Consider the following 16,834-nt stretch of genomic DNA (forward strand, 5'->3'; position numbering starts at 1 on the left):
TTTTGCTCATCAAGTGCACTCAACTTTGATTTACTTGCGAAGGATGTACATTGACTGTTTCCTGATCAATGCCGGATGAACTATGGACACGACCTGTGTTAAGGCATAAATATGCCACATAGGAAGAGACTCTTTAAACCGATGCAATGTGTTCATTTGGCACCACACCGACCCGCTAATTTGAAGAGCCGCCGTCAAGCGGAAGGAGACAGCTGAGCGGTTGCAGGAAGGAGACTTTAAGCCGAGGTCGCATCGACCATGCGGTTGCAACCGAAAAATGCAAGAGCGACCTTCATCAAAAGCCTCGACCGGCCGTTAGAGATATTTAGATGCGATTAATTCCCCTCGATTTTCCATATCTTTTATGATGATGCGCAGACGTACTCATCGTCATCATTATGATACCTCCAAAAATACATCGAAATATACAGATATCCTATAATTAATTTCTCTCTTCCGTATCATTCTTATCTCAATCAAATAAGAAAAAGTTACGAACCACCACCACGATGAATTCCTTAGCTATCACTCCATACAATTCGCAATTTGCAGTCATTTACAAGGCTCTCTTCATCTTTAACCCTAAGTAGCTTCATCAATATGCAAATCGGCATCGATTCCACAGCACCATCGAGTCAATCTCTCTCTCTCTCTCTCTTTCTGTGATCTTGGTGGGTCCAATCAAATTTGTCTTTTTGACACCCTTTTGTAAGGTGGAAGTCATGATGGGGTTTTCCTCCTTGGATGCTACCCTGTTCAACAGGGCACAAGATTTGGCCTCTAATGCATAATCAATGCCGATATGGACACGCATCTCTCCAATCTCCCACTCAAAGAAATTTGCTTCGTTCGACCGAAAAGAAAAAGTTCTTGAAGACTATCAAGGAGAGAGATTCCTCTTGGTGGGCCTGTGCCATACCCACCACAACCTTTGAGAACATTTTAGTTTGGAAGATCTTCTTAAAGTTTGTGATGGTTTGGTACTAGGGCAAGACGAGGTAGTTGAAATCGCATAAAAGGGTGTGTTTGTTTCGTAAAAAATGAATAATTTGGAAAATATTTCCCTCAAAATGATCGCTCGTATCGTTTACAAGAACGAACGAACGAACGAAAAAAATTTCCACCGTTCGCAAAACTATTGACATGTAAATTGTTGTGAAAAATGAAAATATTTTTCATTGGCTAATTATTTCAAATTAATTAAGTGATCATTTTTAGGAAAATATTTTTCGGATAATTCATTTTTCACCAAATAAATAGAAACCTTAGTAAATTGAGCACTTTTCTAATTTCGCAAAAAAGAAATTTTCATGGTAAGAATTAGGATATGTTCATTTTATGGAAAATAAATGGCTTGAAAAACATTTTCCAAAAAATGATCGTTTGTATCGCTTACGAAAATAAATGAATGAAAAATGTTTTTATCGTCTACGAAAATCTTTATATATAAATTGCTGCCGATGATGAAAATATTTTTCATTTACTAACTACTTCAAATAATATAAACGATCATTTTCAGGAAAATAATTTTCAAACCATTCATATTTCGCAAAACAGATAGAACCTTAGTCTAAGCAGCATCTTTAGCCTATGAATCACAAAGAAAAAAAATGGCCGATTTGTTTAAAAGATTGGAGCATAAGCATGCTCCGGATATTAAATCTCATATAACCGTACTATTTCCAAAATATCAGGGCTTCTCTAATCACGGGTCCCTTCCCCCTCACTCTACTTCGATACCTGTAAAATTTCGTAGGGTCATTATCAACTGTCCTAAAAGCTCAAACTATTAGATGAAGGCATGGTTTATTATTTTAAATTCCGACAGTGATATGTCGGTGAATTTGGTAGATACTGAGAACGCATCATGACACAAGCCATCAATTGGTCGTGATCGGATCACATAGAACAAATTTTATGATTATTTTATTTATTATTAATTCTTACAAAAAATAAAAAAGAAGAAAAAAAATTAATAATCAACGGCCACAAATATCGAACGGGCGCACCGAAAAGGAAATCTGCCCTATGCTTGCAAGTCCATTGAGTTGGTGACATAATTATAAGGTTTGAAGACTTTAAGAGGTTTGTATATACCTAACTAAAGTTAACACCAAACTTTGTCCTTATCTTCGTTTATAATCAAAGTTAGAACCAATCTAGCAACCACATTTTGGATCCGGCGCGAGATTCCTTGATTCTGAAATTAGTCATCCAATTTAGGCCGATATGCCGAAATTGGCCCAACTTTTTCTTTTTTTTTGGGTACTTCAAGCATTGGGTATGATGATTAATCGCCCGGCGGCGGCGGCGGCGGCGTCTGAGCGCTAGTGCTAGAACCTCAGGAGTGCGATGCTTGCCTTCCTAATAGATCTCTGAAGGCAGGAATTGGGATTCGCTCCGAGTGCCTAACCTGACCTGAGCTGGTCTAGAGCTAGTGCCCCTCTCTTGATGAGGTCGATCGTTATTGAATGGTCATGTTGCTCTTTGAAAGGGATCGGTGCACGAAATGGCAAACACGGTGCTCCGACGATCTCAAATGCCGCACGGGGTGTCCTGGTGCACGGCTTACGCCCATAAACTAAATATTTAGAGTAACTATTATGAGTGTATCTTTGTAAGGATCAAAGCTCTCGAGTTTTTATTTTACTCTAAACTCTATATCGGCCAGGTCAGCGTTTGCCACCAAGGTGGGCTGGCCCAGTGGTGAAACGGTCACCTGTTTTGCACGAGGTCACAAGTTCGATTCATATGGCGAGCCAACTTCTCAACAGTCGGTGCCGAGAGATCCGTCAGTGTTCTTCTTCTGCTAATAACAATTTATCCAACTGAATCTCCATAAAGACCAAAACTACCATCTCAACTCAGCCATATTCACATTAAGATAGGTAATGTCTTCAAGCAAGTCATGGAAGTAGAGAACTCCCACTGCCTCGCAGGACCTTAGCTTGAACTCCATTCATTCTTTCATTCTCAATCTTTATATGTCAAACGGATGGGTCGGGTCTCGGGTCATAAATGGTCCGACCCAAATTGATTGCCCAAAGGATTAGAACTCCATCCATCCTGCACTTGGTTAAAAAGATCAATCTAGGTCGAATCGAAAGCGATAGAAAAAGATGGGTAAATACAGGACAAGATTAGAGCTTCTAAGTTCTATCCTTTGAGAAACTGTATTTCGCAATCACTTCTGAGTTACTAACCCATGTCGAGAATTACCATTCTACTGACTTTTCAACACAAGATTGTAGACGAAACGCAATAGCTGAAATGCAGAGAGTTTCTAGCTCGACAATCGCTTTCACCGTGATATTTCGAAACTCAAAAGAGTTTCCCACAATCGCTCCCAACTGCGATCATTTCTTCAATATCCAACCCAAGTTCTGGAATATGATCTCTATAGCTCCTTGTAAAATCGATAATTATGCGAGAGGATGGAGCATAGTCCAACAATTTCTCAAGTCAGTCACGCAAGAATTCAGGCCAGTGAGGTTCATGCCCACATACCATCAAGGATATCGTTTACCTGTCGTTTAGACAAAGCTGCTTGGTTGCATAATGACCACTAACTTCTACAATGTCATGGTATATCGACATCTAGAAACTTTCCATGTGACTACAATAAATGTAGATCGTTTTGTACTTTCCATCAGGGATCGACGTCTAACAAAGTAACTGCTCAAAAACTACGTGTTCTGGGAAGAAAACAAAATCCCAACATTCATAGACTAACTCAACTGATTGTCAGATTTCTTGTGGATTACCTTATACAGCACAAACACACCGCTTTTTCAATGATGAGACGAAAATCGAACCAGTTCGAGACTAATGGACAATTGTCATTTGTCAGCACGACGCAAGGCAAGTTGATATTCCAAACGAGGGTTGAAACCCCAAACTTGTGCTTACCCTATTGCTTGGGGAGTAAGTCGAGTAGCTTGGAATATATCTGTTCTCTAACAGCATCTCTGTTACTGGTGCTCAGAGTGAGAACTTCCGCTCCCGGATGATTCCTCAACCGCGCAACTGCAGAGTCACATTGTTAACTAACAGAGCCCGAAGAGTAACATTTTAACTTTAACAGGTAATTTTCGTTCTGCTCAAGATTTTCAGGCATCAATTTCCTCTAAAAAGACTTTATTCTTATTATATGTCTGTATAATTTCTCTCCCACATTATGATGCCCTAATTGCCAGTCTACCGCTGTGAAGGTACTGTTCTCAAAAGTCTTATTATCCGACAAAAATTGGAATGCTACGGCGGCAACTTATGAGTAGCATCTGCCTATAGAAAACATACCTCCGGGTATATCGCGACCGTTTTTTGGAATGGGAATGGATGCCAAAAGCAGGACATTGGACTGGAGAACCTTCAGGACAGCTGGGAAAAATGATGAGCTGTATAGCTCCATCTTACCAACTTCATCAATGATGAAGAGATCGGTATCTTCCTTGACCTGATGATATTGTCATTCAAGCTTCAATCAACAGCGCCCTTCTAGAATGTTGAACAATAGCTACAAAATATGAGCAACAGAAGTATGTGGCAAAACCGAGGATTCTAGAGGATCAATCAATACTAGGTAGTCCTAATCGAGCCAGGCCTGGGAATTGCCATTAATTAACATGAACAGTATATTAAACTTTGGACACAACAAGTAGGACATCAGTTCACAAAGATGACCAGATGATTGAAAAAAAACAACAACAATCAAATTGACAGGCCTCAACAAGTTTTGAATAATTGATGCAGAGATTGCCTAGTATGAAACTCATTACTTTTTCTACCTTGATGTCAAGGATGCAAACTCAATGCACACATATACATCTGCTTGTTGAATAAAATGGATTAGGTGATTCGCAAAATCAAGCGAGATAAGTCAACCATATCAGGGACTTAAAACATCAAAGATCAGGAAACACATGTTCATATCACAATTACAACATATGAAACACCCACCTGCAACACGGGTAAAGCAAGTGACTCGAACGAAGCTATATCTACTTTGTACCTCCCAACGGTTGGCCATCTGAGAGAATCTGAGCTGCCACCGCAAAAGATGCATTAGCAGAGAGCGAACACTAACTAAGCCTTAACAAGCAGCAAGGGAAGCAAAGATGAACGGTGATGTTTAGCACCTATAGAGTGGAATGCTCCACAGGGTAAGCAATAGCACTTAATTTTTTTGCCAGAGACCATTCAGCAATTCAACGCTTTCACTAAAATAACCAGCCTCTTGAAGAAAGAAAACAGCATACATCTGTTAAGTCAGTATTTGCATTTCTTCAATCTCCTCAGTCTCTCGCATTCAAACAAACACGTCTGTCAAATCAAACACTTCTCACAATGGCTTCGTGCTGTCATTACTAGTAGGGGGCTTTGCACCAGCGATCATTCGATGCAAAGTGCATAGCCTTACAGGATCACGCATTCCGGCGACAACTAAGCCTAAAAAAATTCGATCCGATCAAGGGCAAGACGAGATTGGATACGCAATCGGTTCATTCAAGCTGCAGAATTTAACAAACCACTGTTCTCTTCGAAGATCACAGCAATACAGCAACAGCAACGTGCAGAAACCGAGCACCCTTTCACCGAGTTTCCGCATCGAATTCTACGCAAGAACTTGATAAATCACGGGCTCAAAGATCATATCCCGCAGCTATCCACTATGATCTATCTGCCCCGCCACGACATCGAACCTTCTATAACTCTACACGACTTCATTTTCATAGCAGGCACAGAGCAGGCACAGAGAGAGAGAGAGAGAGAGAGAGAGAGAGAGAGAGAGAGAGAGAGAGTGTACGTGGAAATGGTGGAAGAGGCGAGGGGACCAGTACGGCCATCCAAGGTCACCACCTCGAAGCCAACTCTGTCTCCTCCTTGTCTTATCTCACCTGCATCAGCCACCAATTCGATCACAAGTCTTCACTGCAACTGGAACAAGGAAGAGACAGAGAAAGAGAGAGAGCGCGCGCATACGGGTATAGAAACCCTGGACTTTCAAACCAGGGTTCGAGGCTCTGAGCGACTCGAAGACTCTCGTTATCAGCGTCGTCTTCCCCACGCCCTGCGACGACGAAGAAGAAAAGAAGTTCCCATTGAAGTGCTCGCGAGATGACAGAGAGTATCAGAGACGAGCTCGCTCGAGAGAGAGAGAGAGAGAGAGTAGAAAGGGAGCTTACAGGAGGACCTGTGACCAGCAAGCACTTCCCAGGAGCCGCCATTGCCGCCCTCCCTCCCTCCCTCTCCCTCTCTCTCTTTTGTGTGAGCCCCGCGAGGAAGAAAGCCCACAATGACCGCTCCATGAGCCCATGTCTAGGCCCGACCCGGCGGCCCACGAGCCCGGCGGTCGACGGTCAGCGGAGATTCAGAGCTCCCTCGCCGCTCCGGTTCGTCTCGTCCATCGCCATCGCCCGTCCCCCCTCCGCGCGCGCTCTCTCTCTCTCTCCTTCCCTCCCTCCCTCCATCTCGGCGGTTCGGTTTCACGCGCCGCCGCCGCCGCCATGGCCGACCTCCCGCCCTACCCTCCGATCGAGCCGTCCAGCTTCGACCTCGTTATCGTCGGCACCGGCCTCCCGGAGTCGATGCTCGCCGCCGCCGCCTCCGCCGCCGGCAAGTCCGTCCTACACCTCGACCCCAACCCCTTCTACGGCTCCCACTTCGCTTCCCTCTCCCCGGATGACCTCGCCGGCTTCCTCGGCCCCCGTCCTCCCTCTCCGGACCCTGCCGCCGCGTCCGGAGGCGGCGATCTCGCCGCCGCGAGGATCGACGTCCGATCGCTCTACTCCGACGTGGAGATTTCCTCCTTTGCGCCCGAGAAGCTCGAGCAGCACTCGCGGAAGTTCAATTTGGACCTGGCGGGACCACGGGTGTTGTTCTGCGCCGACAAGGCCATCGATGCGATATTGAGATCGGGTGCTAATCAGTACGTGGAGTTCAAGTCGATCGATGCGAGCCTCTTCTACGATAAGGGTGGGAATCTGGTGAATGTGCCGGATTCTCGTGCCGCCATCTTTAAAGATAAGAGCTTGAGCTTGGTGGAGAAGAATGTGCTGATGAGGTTCTTCAAGCTTGTTCAGCAGCATTTTAGTGGAGATGGTGAGAGTGATAGGATTGCAGAGGAGGACTTGGCGAGTCCCTTTGTCGAATTTTTGGCGAAAATGCGATTGCCGGAGAAGATCAAATTGTGAGCTCATGCCTTTCGAGCTTCGTCATTTACGGCTATATTCATTTTAATGAGATTTGATGGCTTATTTGGACATTGTCCAATGTGTGAAGTTGAAATTTTTTTGTAATGCTCAAGTTTAGCTAGAATTGATGAAGCTTGTCATTTGGTGTTTAGGGTTATTCTTTATGCGATAGCTATGGCCGACTATGATCAGGAAGATAAGGAGGCGTGTAAAGTTGTGATCAGTACAAAAGAAGGAATCGAGCGATTAGCGCTCTATCACTCATCAGTGGGCAGGTTCATTCTTGTTCTCTTGTCTCATTCTCAACCTGTATTACTGGTTTGTACTGATGAGCAGCATGGCAATACTTCCCGAGTGATTTCTCTGGCTTGCATACGCATGGAAACAATTATAGTTTTTTTTCGAAAGCTTAAATAGGATTCAGAGATAGGAAGGTAAGGAGTCTATCTGGCCTGCTGCTAATGATGACCTTTAAACTAGACAGACTGGTAGAGTGCTTAATGAAGGTGAAGTTTCTGAGAACCAGAATATGAAAGGAACATATATTGAGCTGCTGACAGCAAGTTCCCTTAATCAGCCAGAACTCGTATAAACTGTTTCGTTGGTTGGGAAGTAATGAAAGCTAGATAGACTGGTCGTTATGTGTGAAAAATGGTGAATGCTCTTTTGATATAACAACTGGAAGATTGAGACATAATAGTTCTGTAGTGTTGAATGAGCATATCATAACTCTGTCGGACATCATTTATTTAGTTTACAGATCATGGCATTGTTAAGATGCTAACGTCATGATTGGGATTTTAGCAGCACTACTCTGATGGTTTTACTGGTTTCATTATAGATTTGCAAATGCTGTTGGGGCTTTGATATACCCAATCTATGGTCAAGGGGAGCTTGCACAGGCATTTTGCCGACGTGCTGCTGTTAAAGGTTGCATCTATGTAAGTCCAGTAACAGGTCCATGAATCTTCGTTTTGCTTTATGGCATCACTGGTTGCTGATGCTGTTGACCTTGCATGCTTTGCAATCTTTAGTCTCTGTTTTGTGTTGTTAGTTTTTTTTTGCTTTATCTTGGTCCAGAGATCAGGCCTTAACATTCTATCGATATTTGGAATCAAAGAAAAGCACAGAGGAAAGTCATATGATTAGAGGATGAGATACTTGGAGTGATGTATAAAAAGCTTGTTTATGAATAGGCGTTTGTTGTACATCTTTACATAGATGGCAGAAGGGAAAAAACTGATCAGGAGAATCAACAGTGAGGATGATACCTAGATATATGTTGACAACCTTGGTTAGCAGCTAGTTATCCCCTTCAAGATGTAGCCTGTCACAGCTATCTTGCTAAAATTACTGTACAGCGTATAAATTCAAATGTAATTTGCAACAGAAAGTTAACATGTTGTGAAAATCATTTGACTGTCTTTACCTGCAAAAACCAGGGAAACGACTCCTTCATCCTGCAGAATGACCAGACAATGCATGTATGAGCAAATTGACAGGATGAAAAAAATGCAGTGAACATTTTTGAAATCTGAAACTGCAAGACATATGGCTTTGTGGTTTTAATTGTTATCAGGCCTTCAGTTTTATATATTTGTTCAGAGATAAATTGCAGGAATGAGGTTTGTTTAGAAATATTTAAGATAGTACAATCAACAGTCAATGGTTTTATTGGTTTTAAGGAAGAAGAAAGTCACCTATGCGTCTGTTCTACTACAAACCTTAACATCCTACCTGTGAAATTGATTTTGAAGTTTGGAATATTATTCATATTCATGCTCGGGTTACATTAGAATTCATATGCAAGTAATTGGCTCAAAATGGCACTACGCACTGTATGGTGTGTTGTACTTGGTCTTCTATAGAATGTGATGACAATGTTCATTCTCTACACGTGAAGAACTGAGTCTAAAGCTGAATGTTAGCTGATAAAAAAGGAAAACTTTGGTTTGCTGATTGTTGCATTTCCTGGTCTTAAACTTATTTGTACAGGTTTTGAGAATGCCAGTGATTGCCTTGCATATGGATAAGGTACATAGTTATGACATTCTTTTTCGGTATCTGTTTGTCTGTTTATAGGAGTCCCATTTGTGTTATTGCTTGGAAGTTCTGCAGGAGAGTGGACAGTACAGGGGTGTTAGATTAGGTTCTGGTCAGGACATTTTCAGTCATAAGCTGGTATTGGATCCATCATTTACAGTTCCATCGTCGATAGGCTCACTACCACAGATGTCTCTTATGGAAAACGTACAAGTTAAAGCAAAGGTGGCCAGGGGAATATGCATTCTGACGTCTTCTCTGAGACCAGATGTATCAAACTTTTTGATTGTGTATCCTCCAAAATGTAAGACTGCTCATTGGTTTCCTCTGTATGTCCTTAAGGTGGATGAGCTTAGTTATTCACTGCTTTCTGGGTTTTGCTTGACCTCTAGCTTTGTATCCGGAGCAAGTCACATCAGTTCGAGTTGTGCAGATTGGTGGTAATTTAGCCGTTTGTCCCTCTGGCATGTAAGTCTGTCTTTGTTCTTCAAATCACACTACCTGCTTCAAGAATATAGCCTAAAATTTGCTGATCTATAGATAAGACTCCTATTTCAGTGCTTTGCAAGTTTTACACATGCTATTTCATTTACTTTTTCCCATGGAATGAATTTTAGTTGCTGGTTATCAAGTGATGTGATTGGATAGGTGATAGGTCTCTTCTTCTTTGAAGTATTAATTTACTTTGCATAATAGGTTTAAAGTGACAAAATTCTGTTTTTAATTGCTTTATAATAGCTTAACAAAAGAAAAAAAACAAAGAACTGAGAAATAATGTATATTCGAAGTGGGAAAGAAGGTGTTTTGTGTGGTTATCTTGGAATAGGATGTAGAGTGTGCCTCCATGATGTTGCTATCCTGATCTAAAGTATATAGAAAAACTTGGGGTACATGAAGGTTTGTATTTATACATTTCTTGAGTTCTACGAAGGATTTATTTTTTATTGTAGTTGAATCCTTTATGGATCTTGTTAACGAGTGCGCCGGGGCACTCGTGGCACTTGTAAAGCATTCTTAATCAGGAAAAGTTCAATTTTCAAAGTAGTGATTACACATTGTATGAGAAGAACAGGGCATTGAAATTGCACTTCGTAATCTAATTACTGAACAAGTGCCCCGGCGGCTCTCTTTAACAAAGTCCTCCCTATATTGCTTGGTCAGGAATGCCCTGACTCCTGACTTGGACAGAGATTTCACCTCTTTTGATGTTTGTATGGCTACAAGAATATATTAACAAGGTAGATTTTGTTCAGAAAACAATGAGATTTAGGTTTTATCATGCCAAAGTGGAACAGATTACAGTTTGCAAGAAAGCGACATATTTCCTTTTCAAGAATATCTTATTGAGTTTATATATAATTGTCTCCAATCAGGTTCGTGCTATATCTTTCAGCTTTGTGTGATGAGGCCGGTCAGGGGAAGAAAACACTGCATCAAGCCATAAATGCTCTAATCAGTCCTGACGATTCTGGGATTTCTGAAAGCACCCCTGGTTCTACAGTACAAACAGAGGATGCTAGAGCAGATCCACTTCTTCTTTGGAGGGCATTGTATATCCAAGAACTGACGGCGGTTTGGTTCTTGACCTTTCATATTTGGAGCTACTCATGTCTTATTACTGCTTTAGTTTGACCTATGTCTGTTAAGAAGTGTGTGTTCTCCGTATGTTGCCAACCCAAATCCCCCTTCAAACGAGTATTTTTGGGGAGAAACAAGATAAGGTCAAGCACCCAGGGCTTAGAAAAACATTTTATTGCCACATGTGGGATTGTAAACTTTTAAATTAGGAAATTTGTCAAATACTGTTGTATCTGCATGAGAAGTATTACGAACATGTCTTGGGAAAATAGTATTAAAGGCAATTAAATCTGAAAATTTCAGTGGATGCAAAAAAAAAGAGTTTTTTTACGGAAGAAATTATTCAAATAATGGACTCTCGGTTTAGGAGTTTGTGGTTGGCCAACTCCAAAGGCACCAATCTCAGATAAAAGCTCATGCTTTGCATGTCAATTGGCAGAGGAAGGTTCCTGCAGAGTCGATTACTAACTCAATATGCGTTCTTGATTGTGAGAAAGAAAAGAATTGTCAAAATTCAAGTATGGGGCCCCATCTACGCTGAGAGAGAATCACAGCAAAAAGGGTGACCTCTTAAAGGTTGATCCACGGTTTCAATGATTGATCTGAAGTGGCCCTTTAAAACATTGGTATTCTTGTTGAGACCTTGAAGAAGATACGAGTCATTTAAATGCAACACTGATCATGTCTTCTGTGGTGATACTCTCTCTAATGTTCTGATTACTATCTTCTTTATTTCAGGGGCAAGTTGAAACTGTCAGCTCCACTCCTATGCCTGATGGAAGTTTAGGTTTCAATGATGCTCTAGATGCGACCATTAAGGTATGCATACAGTTGACCCGCCTCAGGTTCTACATTCTAAGTCCTGTTCTCAGTTTTTCATTTCTCTCTGGAGTTGATATTCTGGTTTCTTGTTATTCCTTTTAGTGGGGTTTGCTCTAGAATCTTTTTCCTTTTAGTGCGTCTGTGGTCTAATAGTTGTGACCCAAATGAGCAAATAGGACCAAGCATCCATATGTTTATTTTGTTAGATTATCAACTTACCATAGAAAGTACCTTTTCTTTTCTTTTTTATTTTAGCTTATGGATGATTATTAATACTTAAAAGTTAGTTGTTTTTATCCATATGATACCTATCAAAAGAGAATATTAATATCTGGATGAAGTGTAGAAAAGATAACTTGATTGGCTTTACCTATCTTTATGTTCTGAGCCGGCTTGACATTGAACTTTGTCCAAAGCCACTAGAAGTTGTTTTCTAGTTTAATTTCACCTTGTATTTGTATTTCTAGGTTCAAATCTTTTTAAAGTAGGTGTAAGTGCTATCTTCGAACTAAAGTTCATATAGCAATACTTAGCCCAAAAGAAGAAAAAACTGCAACATAGAGCCCACTGGCCTAACTCTGAATTTCTGATTGGTCTAAATGCTTAATATAATTATTCAATTCGACTTTTAAAACAATTAGGCATAATACTGAACACTTCTGTGGGTGCGTGTGGGCACACATACTCAGGCATGGATTCATGTGCATATCATCATCTGTTTAGCTCATTTTGGATAGAGCTGATACTCAGTTTCTATTTGTAATTTTTGGCCTACCTTTGTTTCTGGCAGCTATTTCAGACGATTTATCCTCATGAACCATTCTTTCCGGAGACACCAGCTGAAGATCCTGAAGATGATGGGGCGCTTAGCGTTGAGACTTGAGTGAAATTTGTCAGAAGTCATCTTATCTTTCATATGATCTGGGAATCAACAAGTTCTGTGCCATTGGTGGGAACATGAGGACCTCAACCTCAGGTGCGAAAAATGGTTTGTGTCCTAAGCTGAGGTTGCAGCGAATTAAAGATGATCCATGGAGTTGATCCCCCCCAAGATTTTCTCCATAGGTAGGAATATGCTGTGGATGATCTTTCTTTTCTTCTGAAGATACTCTTACAACACCTTTTCTTACTCAGTTCTTGTAACATTTAGTTGCTTACTGTAGCGCATTATTGTGCTGTGGCTTTACAGACATGCTGAGTTCTGCCGAAGAGAGACCTCTTGTTTAGTTACTTAGACATGCTATGTAGACTACCGAAGTTTTTCTTAACGAAACTTCAGATGCAATCCGTTCCTTTTTCTCTCATCGTTCGTTTTTCTTTCCGACTCTTGTAAGATCTTTTAAGGGGTGCATGTAATGGTTCACTTGTGACCCCGATAAAAATACTCCTCTGCATATTTTGATCACGATCCTCGGGTCTTTTTCTATTTCCTCCTTGCGTGATCTCCCTAGTGTACCATTACAATAATTCGCTTCAAATTGTTGTAGATAACATAAGGATTAGATTAAATTCTTAAAACTTACTTTAAACTGACCATTGCTTCATCCATGGTCGGGGACTTTTTAACACAATTGACCCTCTGATCTTTCCATGAAGAGAGCATACATATGTTTCATGCCGTGGCCGGCGTGTTCGAACCATTGACCTTAGACGATACGTTTGTGGCTTTTTGAATGTGCGAGTCAAAAAGAGAGAGAAATAGAAAACCCTTTTTCCAAGTTCTTTGCACTTTTCGGGCTTTAATCATGTGAATCAACGGTTGACCTTTGCTTTTGTTTGTTCCACTTGAATCTGATAGAACCAGCACCCAGAAAAATTGCAGACTTTTTGCACAATCCGAGTCAATCGCGAAGCTTTGGATCTCCACATAACCGATAATGCTCTGCACCACTATCTCTATTTTCCCTTTGATTTCCCAATTCAGGAGCAGAAAATTCCCCTTTCTTGTCTACAAAACATCTACTGTAAACCAAAACATCTCTACTGCAAACTGTATCAGACACTGACTTCACTGATTGTCTAATGAGAAATCCCACGTCTGCACTTAGATTGAAATGCATGTGGTTGCTCCATGAGGCTTTTCAATGGCCCATCACTCCACTCATCTGTCCCCATGAAATGAAGAACTTTGATGGGCACCTCCATTGCCCACCTAAGCACTTTTTCTTGGAACAGTGAAAGCACTCCTCCGTGAATGATTACCTCTGTCATGAGTGTGCATTGCGGGTCAATTGGCTCTCTCCCTCCTCCTCCTCCTCCTCCTCCTCTCTGTAGTGCACTTATCAAGAGCCCTTTTTCAAAAAAGTCCCAAAGGCGGACTCTCTTCCGCAGACCATGAACATAATTTCCGCGTCTTGATTGGAAGAAAGCTACTCATTTCATCGCGCTTTCGCTGTTTTGCGCAAAGTCTGAATAGAGAGCACGCATAGTTAGTTGCATTCCCAACGGGAAGATTATATTTTAATCAACGTGATTAGTTCCATTCCCATATCTCGGTAGCCCGAGAACAGGTTGACGTCGGCGATCGACACGTAAATAGCCATCGAAGGTCGTAGTTTTGAAAATTTCCGTAACATTTCTGTTTCGCCTCGAATTATCAAATGAAATGTGAATAAGCCGTTCCTCAATCATGAACGACGAGAAACTAAACACAATAGTGCTCCAGTGCTTCATGTACCCATTTTCATGTGTCCTGTTTCTCGACCATACAGAGGAGGGGGGAAGTAGCTATCAATCAAGCTCACGACTCGAGTCGAGTCCTCCACCTACCAAGCAAAACAAAACGACTTCTTACAGAACAAAAAGATGTGGGAAGTCGTCAGGCAACAACCTCCCGCCGTATGTACGTCAAACTTAGAGAGAACTAATCATTCATTCGCATGAACAGCAAAGACCAGGTCGTAAAAGATCGAAGAAGAAGACCGCGTAATCGGCTTCATGCTGCAACACGAGGTCACGAAACGCGAACATCATCAGCAGCACCGCCAACACTGTTCATTTGAACTTTTGAAATGGTCCCCCCCCACCCAACCCCAGAATCAAATTAGGCTAACTTTTAGATACGTTGTTGGATCTTATGATCGCCCTTTTTCTTTTTTCACTTCTTTCTACACAGGTACGTTCACGCGCGTAAAACATAACGAAACTCAACATTATACCACTCGTTCGTCGTAAAAAACATGATGGGTCTTGGCTAAAGTATGCGTGACTTGTTTGTTCTTTCTTTATCCACTTAGCATCCAATAGAAATCATGTGTTTTCTAATTTATTATTATTATTATTATTATTATTACGCCATTCTTAAAGAAATCATGCTGGGTCATGGCCAAAGCGAGTAATTTTTGTTTTGTTGTATTTCAAAAGTGGAGGAGAATAATAGTACAGCTCTAAAAATTCTCATTTCGCAAATTAATAGATAAAAAAAGTAAGGATAATACGGATTTTTAGAAAAAGTATTAGTGGTATGATGATCATCATAACAATAGCTAGACCTATCAAGATAAGTCATAGATCCATTTCTTAATCCATATTTGATGGGTTGAATTGTTACATGGATTAGTTATATCCAGTAAATTGGTCATAAATGGGTTTAGAATGGTATTGCCTGAAATAATATGAATGATATATGGGTTCATAACTTACTTAAACCCAACTCACCTTTATGACTCTTTCTCACCCTTACTCGATCTGGTGCTCGCTCACTCTATGCATTATGAGTTATCCTAGATTTGGCTAATTATGGAAATATTGTAGCAATATGGGTTAGGTTGGATATAAGTTGGATTTGGTATAGGTCACTAGATTTATATTACATAGAAATCATCGAAATAGGTTGAAATGGGTCAATTTGATTGAATCATTTTCGACACGACCCACCCATTTGACGAGTTTAACAATAACCTAATAACTTGAAAACCTAAAAAGAGGGTGAAAAAGAAAACTTTATTAGTCAATGCTCGACAAAAACTTAAAAATACTAATTTATTTAGGGCCGCTCTTTTTCCATTTCTAATTTGCTAAAACACTCCCAACAAAAATATTGCGACCATTTTATTTATCGTGGGTCTCACCTTTCAGCATCCTTTGCAATCTCTTAGTAACTTTCTTTTCGCAATCTTCTTTTGCAGGTCCCTCTTTCCTTCATCTTCGCCCTTCTCTCTTTCTCTCTCCTTTTACTTTCTTTTCTTTGATGTTTGAGATGGTTTTTGTGTCATTTTTCATGGTAGGTGCTGGATAAATTGATTAAATTGGAAGTGTTGGTTAATGTTGACTAATGTAATAATTTTCCTTGTGATGGGTTCAGGTCAATGAAGTTTTAAGGTTTTTTTTCTTCTATTTCTTCTTTCATCTCTTTTTTTTTTAGGTCTGAAAATGTAAGTATTGATTCATTCCTTATTTAGTGTTGAATCTGATTAAAGTTTATGTTTTTGAGGATTTTTAGTGAGGCCTTTTGGCATTGCTAAGTTTCTCTCTGTCTGGGGATTTTGTTAGTTGAAGTTTTCGAAAATATTGTGAGGAAGAGTGGAAAGAGAAAAACGGATCTTGTCCGATCCTAAAGAAAAAAGTTTCATCCTATTAACTTCTAACGATTGAACTTACCGATTTCTTTGACCCTGTTGGATAGAGTATGCATTTGATTTTTCGAGTGAATTTTGTGCATTCTTTTCATTGAAAATTTCCTCTGACTAATTTCCATTGATCTCTTTCTTTTCTGCAATATATTTGGCAGAATGATGTCAAGATGTACATTTTGATATCTCCCCATCATATTGGTCTAGTTATGGTTTGGACTCAATAAATGATGAAGGGTTTTTATCTAATAAATTTTAGTTTTCTTCTCATTTCAGTTGGTTTATTGTTACCGGTTCTTGATAAAGTGGAAAACCAGTGGGCATACCAAATGCATTTTCGCATAGTAGCTGGTAAAGTCTGGTGCAAAGTGTAGTTGAATCTCTCGTCTGTATTATATTGGGTTGGTTTTGAATAGAGAAGGGCTTTCATATGTTGCATAGCCACCAATTAGATCGAGAAAATATCATTCGATTGAGTTATGTGCTTTTACTGAGGCGATTACGATGGCATTTTTTCTACAAGAGAGAGAAAGATGTTGAAAGTTGGGATGAAGAGGAAAGGAAAGTGGGACCCGCAAAATAAAAAACCGAAAAAAGACACCGCGGGAAAGTTTAAGATGCTAAAAT

The 16,834-nt window shown here is 40.5% G+C and overlaps 2 protein-coding genes across 5 annotated transcripts; one reads left to right on the forward strand and one right to left on the reverse strand.

Annotated features, from left to right (window-relative positions):
• Window positions 1-3,504: 3,504 nt before the first annotated feature.
• LOC115684523 (uncharacterized) lies at window positions 3,505-6,264 on the reverse strand. Its single transcript, XM_056313990.1, has 6 exons — window positions 6,186-6,264; window positions 5,983-6,070; window positions 5,807-5,897; window positions 4,960-5,044; window positions 4,300-4,456; window positions 3,505-4,026 (listed from the first exon to the last, which is right to left on the reverse strand). Exons 1-6 carry the CDS (start codon window positions 6,225-6,227, stop codon window positions 3,911-3,913), a joined length of 579 nt encoding a protein of 192 aa, XP_056169965.1. The 5' UTR covers window positions 6,228-6,264; the 3' UTR covers window positions 3,505-3,910.
• LOC115684496 (rab escort protein 1) lies at window positions 6,237-12,921 on the forward strand. 4 transcript variants are annotated; one of them, XR_008817087.1, is made up of 10 exons: window positions 6,242-7,189; window positions 7,346-7,468; window positions 8,035-8,134; window positions 9,189-9,227; window positions 9,312-9,540; window positions 9,629-9,704; window positions 10,610-10,808; window positions 11,553-11,633; window positions 12,427-12,701; window positions 12,826-12,921. XR_008817087.1 is itself a non-coding variant. In XM_030609242.2 (9 exons), exons 1-9 carry the CDS (start codon window positions 6,315-6,317, stop codon window positions 12,517-12,519), a joined length of 1,815 nt encoding a protein of 604 aa, XP_030465102.1. In that variant the 5' UTR covers window positions 6,242-6,314; the 3' UTR covers window positions 12,520-12,921. The 4 variants fall into 4 exon arrangements, 3 of the variants coding, with proteins under 3 accessions (XP_056169958.1, XP_056169959.1, XP_030465102.1); XM_030609242.2 differs by having other exon boundaries at window positions 12,427-12,921; XM_056313983.1 differs by lacking the exons at window positions 11,553-11,633; window positions 12,427-12,701; window positions 12,826-12,921 and adding an exon at window positions 10,398-10,474 and having other exon boundaries at window positions 6,237-7,189; window positions 10,610-10,803.
• The last annotated feature ends 3,913 nt before the right edge of the window (window positions 12,922-16,834 follow it).

Source organism: Syzygium oleosum, unplaced genomic scaffold (genome assembly GCF_021117445.2).
Source record: "Syzygium oleosum isolate NSW1041296 unplaced genomic scaffold, Sole_v2.1 Sole_v2.08, whole genome shotgun sequence".
Classification (NCBI taxonomy): Eukaryota; Viridiplantae; Streptophyta; class Magnoliopsida; order Myrtales; family Myrtaceae; genus Syzygium; species Syzygium oleosum.